The sequence below is a fragment of the Abrus precatorius genome, unplaced genomic scaffold, assembly GCF_003935025.1.
Source record: "Abrus precatorius isolate BTA unplaced genomic scaffold, Abrus_2018 Scaffold7, whole genome shotgun sequence".
In the NCBI taxonomy this organism is placed as follows: Eukaryota; Viridiplantae; Streptophyta; class Magnoliopsida; order Fabales; family Fabaceae; genus Abrus; species Abrus precatorius.
In genome coordinates this window covers 88,109-101,516 of record NW_020874417.1, presented here as the reverse complement: position 1 = coordinate 101,516, position 13,408 = coordinate 88,109, and the positions used below count along the sequence as shown (strand labels likewise).

Sequence of the window (13,408 nt, the reverse complement as noted above, 5' to 3'; positions counted from 1 at the left end):
TATATAAATAAATATGAATATGTGAGACTATTTTTTATATTATTTTAGTTAAAATTAAAGTCTTATTTAATGTTTAATTAAGTTAAAAATACATAAAATAAAAAATTCTAATTTAATTTTTAAAGTTAAGATTAAATATTAATAGTAGTAAAATTTTATTTTAAAAGATAATATATATTTATAAATTTAATGTAATTAATATATTTTTTAATAAAAATATTAATTTTGAAGGCTTAAATTCAATTTTAAAAGCAATTTAAAAAAATGATTAAGGTGTTATACTTAATTTTTTGCTTATAAAAATTGAAGGCTGCTTAACTAGGTACATTATGTCATGAACTATATTGTTTTATTAGGTTACGATAGGAAATACGAGTGCCGACCCACTCAACTTCTTTCATGTTAGACAATTTGACGCAAGATCAACCAGTGGCGGATCCACGTACAGTTGAGGGGAGGCAAATGACCCCTCAACTTTCATAGATCTTTTTAATTTTAATAAATTATTATTAATAATATATATATTTTATATTTTATACCCCTAATTTTATGTTTTTGCACCCTTTATATTTTTGCATCCCCTGACTTAAGACCTTAAGGTCTTGGATCCGCCACTGGATCAACGATACGCATCTTTATTTGTTTTATTAAGGTAAAATTAACCTTTTCTTCTAATTTTAAAATCAAATTTTATTTTAATTCATTTTAATTTATTAATTTAATCTGTTTGCATTATTATTATTTATTTTCTTTAGACATGTGTATATTTCATCATTTTTTAAAATCTCTAATGAATAGAAAGATATAATAAACTTCGGCATAAAAAATAATAATATAATGAAAAGAAATAATAAAAATACTGAAAAGAAATGCTTAGGACATTTGTTTATGTTTTGATTTTTAACTTTTAATTTTTTATTTAAAATAAATTTTATTTTTTTAAATAAAAATTAAATTTATGTATAATTTTTTTTAAAATAAAAAACTGTTTTATAAAAAAAGTTATGTGAATTTTTTTTTTCACGATGCCTTTGCATGCAAGATGCCCAAACAGTCGTCAATAGCCGTTACCTAACCTAACTATACAGGGGATTGGATTGCCTGCCTCAGACACCGCTCGCTTGTGTCCCAAAGAATAAAACTTACCGCAAGAAAAGTAATAATGCTTATAGAAATAAATCATTTAACATGATCTTCATTAAAAAAAAATCACCCAAAAAGGAATTGATAGAAAAAACACTGCAACTGAATATAAGTAAGGTACACGTCAGCACATGCTAGGAAAACACATACATTATTTAAAAAGTTATAGTCATCTAGGACTAAAATGCTACCCAGTAACAATTTTAGAAAAGCATGCGAAAGAGAAAGTTGTAGGGCAATTTTGACTGTCATTTAGCGTGCAACTTTTTATGTAAGGTCAAGTCCTATCACATGTAAATCTAAATTGATCCTAAATTATAAGGAATTCCTAGCCGTTTTTAATCATTCGAGAAATCAAAGAGAATTTGATATTATATATAGATTATTTTATTACCTTTTTATATCTATTGGCGGAAATATGATGTACCTGTACCATGATTGTAGGAGCAATATTGTATTACGCACAAGTTTAGGAACGTAACTATAGACATCAGATTTGTCTCTGATTTGTTCTTGATTTCCCTTAATTCTTTGTATTAACTCTGTACAGCTGTTAGGGTATTTTTTGGGGCTGACCCCGTGTATATATGCTTTTGTTCGGTTCCTTGGAATAACACAAACAGTTTTCCATCTCTTCTTTTCCACATGGTATCTAGAGCTTCGTTGGCTCACCAAACTTTGGAAGAGCAAGGACTCAAATCTTGAGTTCCTGAAGCAAGACTACTATGTCAGGTGAAGAGGATGACAAAAAGAAGAGCGGTGAAGGGGCTGGAAAAGATACAACAGTTGTATCCCCTTACTATATGCATCCATCAGACAATCCAGGGATGTCGATTACGCCTATACAGCTAAAAGGAGACAACTATGAAGAATGGGCAAGGGCAATACGAAACGCCTTGCGAGCAAAGAAGAAACTTGCATTTGTGGATGGGACTATAACCAAGCCAAAGAATGAATCAACTGATATTGAAGATTGGTGGATGGTGAACTCCATGCTGGTGGCATGGATCCTGAACACTATAGAGCCAAGCCTGCGCTCAACCATTACTTATATGGAGAGTGTCAGAAATTTGTGGGAGGACCTTCAGCAAAGGTTCTCCATTGGAAATGGGGCACGTGTCTATCAGCTCAAGGCAGATCTGGCTGGATGCAAGCAAATGGGACAAACAGTTGCTGCATGCTATGGAAAGGTGAAAGTTATGTGGGATGAACTGGTAAGTTATGAACCAACTCCAACATGTAAGTGTGGTGGGTGCAAATGTGATATTGCGAAAGAATTAGAAAAGAAGAGAGAGGAAGAGAAGGTCCACTAGTTCTTGATGGGACTGGATGACGCAATATATGGGACTGTACGTTCCAACATTTTGAGTATGGATCCTCTACCAAACTTGAGTCGAGCATATGCAATAATCATACAGGAAGAGCGACACAGAAATATAGCCAGAAGTAAGGAAGAACGAGGCGATGCAGTGGGCTTTGTCATGCAGGTGGGCACTGGAGTAAAGGCAGCTGTTGTTCAAACTAAAGAAAAGGGGACGACATGTAACCACTGCTGGAAGACTGGACACGATGCCAAGGACTTCTTTCAAGTCATTGGTTATCCGGATTGGTGGGGAGATAGACCCGCTCAACAAGAAAGAGTGCAGGACGCGGATGGGGAAATTCATATGCTGAACGAGGAAGAGGTCAGAATGTTCGAGCAAATGCAGCACATGCTGGAGCGATGGAAGGGCACCAAGCAGCAGCAATTGAAGACCCAGAACGAGGAGGAATACCAGGATTGAGTGGAGAACAGTTGACAACATTAATCAACCTATTAAACACACACAAAGCTGGAGGAATTGAGAAATTATCGGGTAAGAATGGTGAATGGTTGATTGACTCCGGGGCTTCATATCACATGACAGGTATGATTGAACTATTAAGTGAAGTACGAAATATTGTGCCGCGCCCCGTGGGACTTCTTGATGGAAAACAAACCAATGCTGTAAAGGAAGGAGTACTGCATCTAGGAGAAAACATTTACTTGCGAAATGTGTTATATGTTCCTAATATGAATTGCACCCTCATATCTGTTGCTAAACTTGTGCGAGATTTGAATCGCATTGTTACTTTTACTAATAAGCTATGTGTGATGCAGGACCAAACTTCGAGGACTCTGATTGGACTGGGTGAAGAGTGTGATGGGATTTTTCTGTTTCGGACTACAATACCAGTGCAGGCAAATAAAGCAAAGATAATGAATGTTGGCAAGTTGTGGCATGAGAGATTAGGACACCCATCTAAACAAATTCTTACCTACCTACCTGAGGCAAATGATGGTGATCCAATTGATTTTTGTGATATTTGTTATAAAGCTAAGCAAACTCGTGATATGTTTCAAGAAAGTCAAAATAAAGCTGATGAAAGTTTTTCCTTGATACACTGTTGCTTATGGGGACCCTATAAGGTGTCCGCATCTTGTGGTGCAAGTTATTTTTTGACAATTGTCGATGATTTTTCTCGTGCCGTGTGGGTTTACCTGTTGCTTGAGAAGCGTGAGGTAGCACAAACCGTTAAAAATTTTTGTGCGATGATTGAGCGTCAATTTGAAAAACAAGTTAAAGTAATTCGAAGTGATAACGGGACCGAATTCACATGTTTAAGACCATACTTTGAACAACATGGTATATTACACCAAACATCCTGTGTAAGAACACCTCAGCAGAATGGGAGAGTTGAGAGGAAGCATAGGCACATTCTAAACGTAGCTAGAGCATTAAGATTTCAAGCTAGCTTACCTATACAATTTTGGGGGGAATGCATCTTGACTGCAGGCTATCTTATCAACCGAACTCCTTCTTCTCTTCTTCAAGGAAAAAGTCCTCATGAGGTCTTGTTTGGGAGGGCACCTACATATAGTCAATTGAGAATATTTAGGTGCCTCTGTTACGTACACCAAAATGGAAAAGAAAGGGACAAACTTTGTGAAAGAAGTAGAAAATGTGTGTTCTTGGGTTATCCATATGGAAAGAAAGGGTGGCGAGTCTATGACCTTGAAAAAAAGAATACTTGGTCTCTAGGGATGTGACATTTCATGAGAATGTTTTCCCATTTGCCACTGGTCAGGATCCCACAAACAACAAGGAACTAGAATCACACCTAATAGAATATGCATTCTTTGATGACCCCAATGAAAATCAAAGGGACAAAGGGGGTGATATTACAAATATAACAATAAGGGGGAGACTGGATAGTTGAGCATGAAAGAGAAGAACAAGGATGTGAGAGTGAAGTGACCATAAGTGAGGCAAACAGAGAAGGCAGTGGACAAGAAAAGGGTGTAGCTGAACAAGAGGAACAACTTGGAAGAGGACAGCGCCAACATAAGCCCTCGGTGCTATTACGAGACTACGTGACTTACACTGCACGGTGTCCGAAAGATCCCACTCACACTCCAATACCATCCGAGTCAAAGTCCTCAGGTAAGACTCCTTATCCCATAGCCAATTATGTAACATGTGCTAAGTTTTCTCCTAGATATCGTGCATTCTTAGCTGCCATAACAACGGGACATGAGCCCACAAGTTTTTCAGTTGCTATGAAGGATAAGAGATGGAGAGCAGCAATGAAGAAGGAAATAGAAGCTCTTGAAAGCAATGAAACATGGACTTTGGAGACCTTGCCCCCTGGAAAAAAGGCAATCGGGTGCAAATGGGTGTATAAAATCAAGTACCATTCTGATGGAACTATAGAACGTTATAAAGCACGATTGGTGATCCTTGGCAACTGACAAGTAGAAGGATTAGATTACAATGAGACCTTTGCTCCAGTCGCAAAGATGGCAACAGTGCGGACCCTACTTGCAGTGGCAGCGGCAAAACAATGGGAGTTGCATCAAATGGATGTTCATAATGCATTCTTGCACGGAGACTTGAATGAAGAGGTGTTCATGCAACTCCCACCAGGATTTTCAACAGCCGATAAGTCTAAAGTATGCAAATTGAACAGGTCCCTTTATGGGCTTCGTCAGGCCCCTCAGTGTTGGTTCTCTAAGCTTGCGACAGCATTAAGGAAATATGGTTTTGTTCAGTCTCACTCTGATTACTCTTTGTTCACACATATAGATAGTGGAGTGCAGCTAAGTGTGCTGGTATATGTTGATGACTTGGTCATCGCCAGCAATGATTCTCAAGCTGTGACTCAGTTCAAGAAATATCTGAACAGGTGTTTTTACATGAAGGATCTAGGAACTCTTAAATACTTCCTAGGTCTTGAGGTTGCCCGTGGACCTGAAGGAATTTTTCTCTGTCAACGAAAGTATGCACTGGACATTGTTACTGAAGCAGGTTTGCTTGGGGCAAAGCCAGCAATGTCTCCAATGGAACAGAATCATCGATTAGCTGTGGCAAAAAGAGCTCTTATGCAAAATCCTGAGCAATATCGGAGGCTAGTAGGATGACTTATCTATCTTACTATAACTAGGCCTGATCTCAGCTATTGTGTACATGTGCTTGCTCAATTTATGCAGCACCCGCAAGAAGCCCATTGGGAGGCAGCTTTACGCGTAATACGTTATCTTAAAGGCAACCCCGGACAAGGCATTCTTATGCGAGCTGATAGTGACATGCACTTAACAGCATATTGCGACTCAGATTGGGCTAGTTGTCCTCTTACACGACGATCTCTTACCGGATATGTGGTGTTCTTGAATTCCTCTCTAATCTCGTGGAAGACAAAGAAGCAACACACTGTGTCTCTATCCTCTGCAGAAGCGGAATACTGCTCTATGGCAGCCACTACTTGCGAATTGAAATGGCTAAAGGGTCATCTTGAATCCTTAGGCGTGAATTATCCAACACCCATGCACATATATTGTGACAGCCAGGCTGCTCTTGACATAGCAGCGAATCCGATCCTCCACGAGAGAACTAAACACATCGAGGTAGACTGTCATTTTGTACGGAATGAAGTTCAACGTGGTACCATTACCATTACCACCTCTCATGTTCGCATTACCAACCAGTTAGCTGACATTCTGACCAAAGCCCTTGGACGCCAACAGTTTGTTTATCTTCTTGGCAAGTTGGGCATTCAGGATCTTCATGCACCAACTTGAGGGGGAGTATTGGCAGAAATATGATGTACCTGTACCATGATTGTAGGAGCAATATTGTATTACACACAAGTTTAGGAACGTAACTATAGGCATCAGATTTGTCTCTGATTTGTTCTTGATTTTCCTAAATTCTTTGTATTAACTCTGTACAGCTGTTAGGATATTTTTTGAGGCTGACCCCGTGTATATATGCTTTTGCTCGGTTCCTTGGAATAACACAGAAACATTTTTCCATCTCTTCTTTTCCACAATATCCTATAGTACGGTATTTATTATTGGGCCACAAATTATCATTGATAATTTATATTTCTTAAAAAAATATTCAGAGCCTCGCTTATATATTGTGAAACGTTACCAAGACACACAAGTCAGAATGTTAGGGCCATTAAATTCTTCGGATCGGACGATGCTGATCAAATAAAATAAAACTCAAACATTGTTCTACCACTTTCATTATTTACTTAAAGAGAGCAATATTTTGTAAAGAGATAAGAACAAATCACAAACAAGAATCAGCGTCCCCATCAATCAGTGTTCAGTAGGTCGCCATATTAATTCTCCTTCACACGCTCCATAACATAGACCACGTAGTTTGGAAGTTGTACTATGCTGTAGCCTCCTGTGAGGAAATGTCCGACTCACGTTAAAATATAGTAATAGGTTGGAGAAAAGTAGTGGAGAATGAAGACAAGATAATTTGTATAGGAAAAATATGTTTTGTTTAATATTTTGGAGAAGAAAGAGATAAGCTAATTACATATGTCATGTTTATAGGAATCAATAACGTATTTAAGTTTAAATTATTAATAGGTAAGCTAATTGGGTATTTAAGCAAAAGCGGCCCATTAACACGAAAAGATTATCCCTTGCGCCATCGTCCGATTTTTCTGGAAGGATTCGACTTCGAGTGTGACTCTCTTCTTCGGTTGGAGATTAGATTAGTTACTCGCGACATGAGATCAATGGCTTTGTGTGGTATAGGCACAATCACATTCACAGCAATGTCTCGCGCTTTAATCTTCACCTCCAACACCAATTCTTCATTCTTATTCCGCACCTGCCTCCTTAGCAGATTTTCCACATCACTTTCACATCCTTCATTCGCATCCATTTCCGCGTACCCTTCCATTCCTCTCAAAGTTTCAAACTTTGATGCCACTCAACGGCATTTCAGCTCCACCAAGAAACCCATCGACACCAAGGTCAACTTCTCACTCTCCGATTCAGATTCCGAGAGCGACGATGATACCCAGGAAGAAACTGACAAGAATAATAACACGAAGCTACCACCCCCTTACGACCCCTTCAGTAAAAAGCCAGCAATAGAAGAACCCAAAGACCCAAAGGACTTGCAAGAGATTTTCCACAACATGAGGAGCGGCGACGGGTTATTCAACCACGCAGTTAAGATGTTCGACGCTTTGTCCAAAGAGGGTCTCACCCACGAGGCATTGGAGCTGTTCGGGCAGATCAAAGACAAGGGTCAGATGCCCGACGTGGTTGCCCACACTGCCATACTTGAGGCTTATGCTAATGCGGGTCAGCCAAAGGAGGTTCTCAAGGTTTACATGCGCATGCTTGCTTCTGGGGTCTCTCCCAATTTTTACACCTACTCCGTTCTCATTAAGGGACTTACTTCTGATGCCAAGTTTCAGAGAGATGCCAACAAGTTCCTTTTGGAAATGATGGACAAAGGGATGAGACCCAATGCTCAGACTTACACCTCCGTGTTTGAGGCGTTGGCGAGGGAGGAGAAGCAGGATGAGGCTACAAGGTTGCTGGAGCAAATGAAGGCCAAGGGGTTTATTCCCGACGAGAAGGCTGTCCGGGAGGTTCTGAACAATAAAAGGGGCCCTGTATTTAGAACAGTCATAAACATTATCTTTGGCAAGTAGCTAGTAAAGAGTGGTTGGACTTGATTTGGATGATGTTTTGGGTGGCAATGAAATATTGACATGTTTGTCTTTGGGTTTTATACTAATGGTATTTGTTGGTAACGCATTTCACTTGGGTCAGCGTGGGTTGTAAATTGCTAATACCAACACTAATCTCAAATTCGAGAAGCTTGATTTGAGGAAAATTATAGCGAACGACTAAATTGTGTAATGAGCAGCTACAAGCATACGCCTCATATGAAGCCATCCCTGTCGTTTTTTAAAACTTGTTAAGGTTCTAGCGGATAATAAACACGGCGGTTAAGCAGACAAAACAGCATCGCACAGTTCTTGCTGAATATCACTGCCGCAATGCAAATGATAAATAAATTTATACATTAAAATGAAAAAAAGACTTGAGACGACAGCGGAGACCTCTGTGGAGATTACCAAAAACAAGAGTTAGGTAAAGTAGCGTTGATTCTGTAATTCTTTCCGGGATGCATCTTGAACCTATTACTAGGTCGTTCCTCTCTCGTTAAGGCGTCCAATTTTTTTTCTTAAGGAATTTCCGCTGTTGGCAGCCACTCAATGAAGCTAGCTTGTAGTAATCTTTGCAAGACCTGAACTTGAATGAATTGTTGTACCAAAGAGAGGATAACTTGGAGTGGGGATGAAGAGGCTGAGGACATGATGGAATTAAACTCGGAAACAAAATGAACTCAACAAAATCATGTATGAGTAGTAAAATAATTGAAAATTAGTAAGTTTGTATTTTAATATTTTTTATATTTTATATATTGATTAATGATTATTATTTTAGGTATATTTTGGATTTAAATTAACTAGAAAACAAGATTTCATAGTAATTAATATGCCCAAATTCATCATTTAACACGAGAGTATTCTGATTATATGCAGAACTGTGCTTTTGACCTTGTGCAGTCGTGCTCACTTGTGAGAAGCTTGACTTGAAGAAATTTTAAGATTTTCAAATTATATTAAAAGAAACCTTAAGGGCAACAACTCATTATCCTTTTCATCTTTTTTGATATCATTCTTTTCACGCTTCTATCATATTTTTTTCACAACTTTTTTGATCTTTGGCACATTCTAAACAAAATGTGAAGTTTTAAGCTATCGTACTTAAAGATTATAAATTTTTATCATTCTCAATCTTTGAGAATAATCTAGTTTATTATTTCTTTTCGACTATGATTTTATTTATGATTGTTTTAATTTTTTTTTCTAACATGAATAATTATGTACATCGTTAATAAGGCTATGAAAACTCTTGTTAATGAATTTATGTAATTTATTTTTTTAATTGAAATCTTACATGATTATTGTGTATATTAATTTAGAGAAAAAATATTAATATTACATGACTATTGAATATTAATAGTATTTATATGAATAATTAGTAATCATAAAAAAATTAAATTTAAAATTAAATTAAAGAAATGTGTTCAATATAATTAATTTATTTTTAAACATGATTAATATAAATTTCGTTATTCAAACAATTAAAGTAAGAAATTTTAGTAATTAAAAATAATTTTTGTAAAACTATGATTCAAGAACTTATTTTAAAATTCTTTATTATTATTGTGGATACATTTATCTACAGACAAAGAATCTAACCACAGTAGTGAATAGGAGTAGCCATATTATGTCTTCTGCTGATTAATGGTGTCAAACCCACCATGTATATTGCTTTTGCTGATTAATGGTGTCAAACCCACCATATATATTGTAACTTGTCTTATGCTTGTGTTGTTTGTACGTTTTGAAACTGTAATGAGCTCCACCCCTTTTGGTTTCAAGGCTTTTATCTTTATAATATGGTTTCCCTTGGAAAAGAACCAAAGTTTTGGGATGAAGAAGAACTCTTCTTCATGACACCGAGTGAGTTAGAGAGTTCCATCTTGTTGTCAAGCCACTCAAGTGTAGAAGTAGAACAAAATTTTGCTACCAAAACTGAAAGCTGAACATGTTTTGGCCTGTCTATGTTTCACTTTACCGTGAGGTTGATATCTCAGTGTCTTTAAATCTGATGAAATTCAATGTAACCAAAAAGAAACAATGTTAGACTTTGACCGATCATGCCTCATGAATGACTCATGCACTTTGTAAATAATCAGAGTGAGAAAGGTGGATTTAAAGGGAGTAGGACGTGCACATGGTGTGAGACATTTTGTATACTTACAAGGAACCCATCATCGCACTTGTCATGTCCAAAGGCACTCACATGTAGTGGACCGCTACCTATGACAACATTCAAAAGAAAAGTGGCTGCTAACAGCGAAAATTCCCTCAAGTGCTTTAACTGAAGAGAATCTAGATCCGTCACCGGTGGCTGTTCAGTTCTCAAGTAGGTGGTGCAAGAAAAGAAAGACGTGTTTAACTAGAAGAAGTCTCATTTTCCCATTCGAGACCTGTTATTGGCTCCGTTACTTCTATTACCTCGCCCATATATATCACCAAACTTATCATGTAATCTCTTTGGTTACTTCGATGTCTGTCAGAAAACTTCCCATAAAAATCACTTGGAGGTTCCTCATCTTGTAAAAGAGGTAACTAGCGATACAAAGCAACATGTGAAATGACATTGGGGAAATTAATAATCCAATAAACTGATACCAAAATATGGTGTTTTGGTTGGAGTTGAAAACAGGAACAGACACAAACTATTAAAAAATTATAAAACAAAAATATTAAACAAACTTTGTAATTTACGTTGATGATTTTGGAAATAGTGTTTCCAAGTGGCAGTTGCATATTGAGTAACTTTTTAGCAACATCCACCGGAAGATAAAAAAACAGCTCCTTCAACCTGATACAAGTATTAGCAACTTCAAAATAAATTGAACTTTCCGATGATTATCTTAAATATGACTGAAATTCCTGACAAGAAACTTGTAGGACAGAAATATACAATAGCATTCATATGCAAAGTTACAAACCCTTACATCTGCAATTAAATATATTTTCCAACTTCATCAGCATAAGGAGAATAAACATCAGAAAGAAACCAATGACAGATCTTCCAGAAATAAAGAATCCCGTAGAAGTATTGGGATCTCTAGTCAGCTGCAATAGAATTCATCCCAGATTCGGATTCTCTGCGGCGAGAATTGGAGTTCCATTTTTATTTAAACAAAAATGGAGAAACAACAAAAACAAAAAATCATGCAAAATTCGTATAAGAAAATTTTAAATTTATTTAAACTAATTTTGCATGATCACAATCTTTCATGTGAGTGAAGGGACGAGTGGGGGTCGAAGATGCTTAGGGCAAGGGCCAGTAGTAGTTTGAGTCTAAGGAGGTGGAGGGCTGGGTGTGGGTGAAGGTGGGGGAAGGGGAGAGGGGTGGGAGAGATGGGAAGAGCTTGGTGGGTGGGAAGAGGGAGTTAGAAAGAGGAGAGAAAAATAAAATTCTTTTTATCATTTTTTTATTTAAACGAATATGAAACTCAACATCACTTAAAGATAAGTTTTCCAGTAAGATCAACTACGAGAGAAATAGAAAAGCTTTAAAATAAATAACAACTGATTATTTTAAAACCAAACTTGTAAATATTTATTGTAGACTAATTTCAACTTAGAAACTTATCAAACAAGGATTAGTTTTTCCAAACATTAACAGAGGAGCAAACAAAAAGTATTAAACCAAATATACCAAATCATTTGGTTTAACAGTTTGGAAAACAACTAATATATTTGAATGACATTATATAATTATATTGCAGTTGTATTGCTTCTTGCCATGCTAATATTTAGATTTTTATTGTTTGGAGCATACTTTCTATTAGATGCACGACACAGTTGTAATTCTAGTTCTTCTAAAATGGAAGAATATGTGTAAGTTTTGGAGCTAAAACGTGAACGTCTTTTAATCTTTTAACCATTTTTTTAAAATATAATTTTTAGTGTCAAAGCAGTGTCCCTCTGTTAGAGCCGTGTCCAACCGTGTTGGAGTAATGTGAGTTGTGTTGATGTGTCTAAGTTGTCAAAAAATATTTTTAAATTCAGATACCTGCAGACTGGTGTTTGACGTGTTCAAGCCGTATCGCACTCCCAGACACTCCACTACGTAGAGGTGTTCGTGCTTCATAGCTTTTTGTGATTAACATAATTGAAATTGAGTTGATTTACGTCACATGATGTCCAGTAAACAATATATGAAGATTGAATTGTGTTATATGTTTGATGTTTATGTCATAGTTTGAATAGTTTGACCTCCTTAGTAATACAGTCTAATAGACTAATTCTAAAAATTTGAGCATCATTTTTTTGCTCAAAACCAAGTTAGTCTAAATAGATTTCTTTGTATTTGGTAAGTTTATAAATCATAAAATCTCATCTTTTGTCTCTATTTCACACTTTTGTTTGTAAGCTTAAGAGACATATTAGTAAAAATATCTTTTTAGAAAAAGTTTTCGAATTCTTTAACACTTCTCCTCTATTCTCAAGGGAGGGTCATAGGACCTCTAAAGTATCAAAATTGAAGAACAGAAAAAGATCTCTCACATTCTCTAGCACCTCCTTTTATAATACATGTCTCTCATTAATTATGTCTAGAGTTTTGTTATTACTCTCGTGGATCAACTTCTGCATTTGATGACAAAGACTCCATTTTATTTTATATACCAAGTTCTTAAAAGCTTTTAATACACATTATGCTAACTTTATAGATAGTTCTATTCCTTTAACAAGCACTTTGAGTGTGTTTGATTTTTATTTTGAAAATAGTTTTCTGTTTTTAAAACAAAAATCAAACATATCCAAATTTGTCTTTTTCTTTTCTCTCTTTTACTTCGATCCTTTTTGACAGATGCACAACGTCCTTTTACTGTATTTAGTCTTTAGTCTATAGTTGTATCTAAGTTTTTTTTTTTTTTACTTAATATTAGTATCCGTTGTATTCTTCTATTCAATCTCTTCTTATACTTACTTTTACCCTTAATTATTTACGGTAGTCCAACAAAAATAATGAATTACTAATAAATGGACTATATTAAAAAGAAATAATTTTTAAAAACTCATTTAAAATAAATTAAAATTAGGAATCAAATAGAAAATAGATTGTTTTGAGATTTTTTTTTATTTAAGTTAATATTAAAATTTTTAATATACAAGAAAAAAATATGAAATTTAAAATTAAACTTTTGAAAAATTATGAATAAAAAAGAGAAAAAAAAATTAAATCAGCATAAAAAGATATTCATATTGTTTTTGTACTGTTGTACATGTGGGCTCTTAGAAAGGAAAGGAAAGGAAAGAAAAAGGA

General features: G+C 35.9%; 1 protein-coding gene across 1 annotated transcript; it reads left to right on the top strand.

Annotated features, from left to right (window-relative positions):
* Positions 1–7,084: 7,084 nt before the first annotated feature.
* Positions 7,085–8,337, top strand: LOC113873317 (pentatricopeptide repeat-containing protein At4g38150-like). Its single transcript, XM_027511381.1, has one exon. It carries the CDS (start codon positions 7,195–7,197, stop codon positions 8,134–8,136), a length of 942 nt encoding a protein of 313 aa, XP_027367182.1. The 5' UTR covers positions 7,085–7,194; the 3' UTR covers positions 8,137–8,337.
* Positions 8,338–13,408: the final 5,071 nt, after the last annotated feature.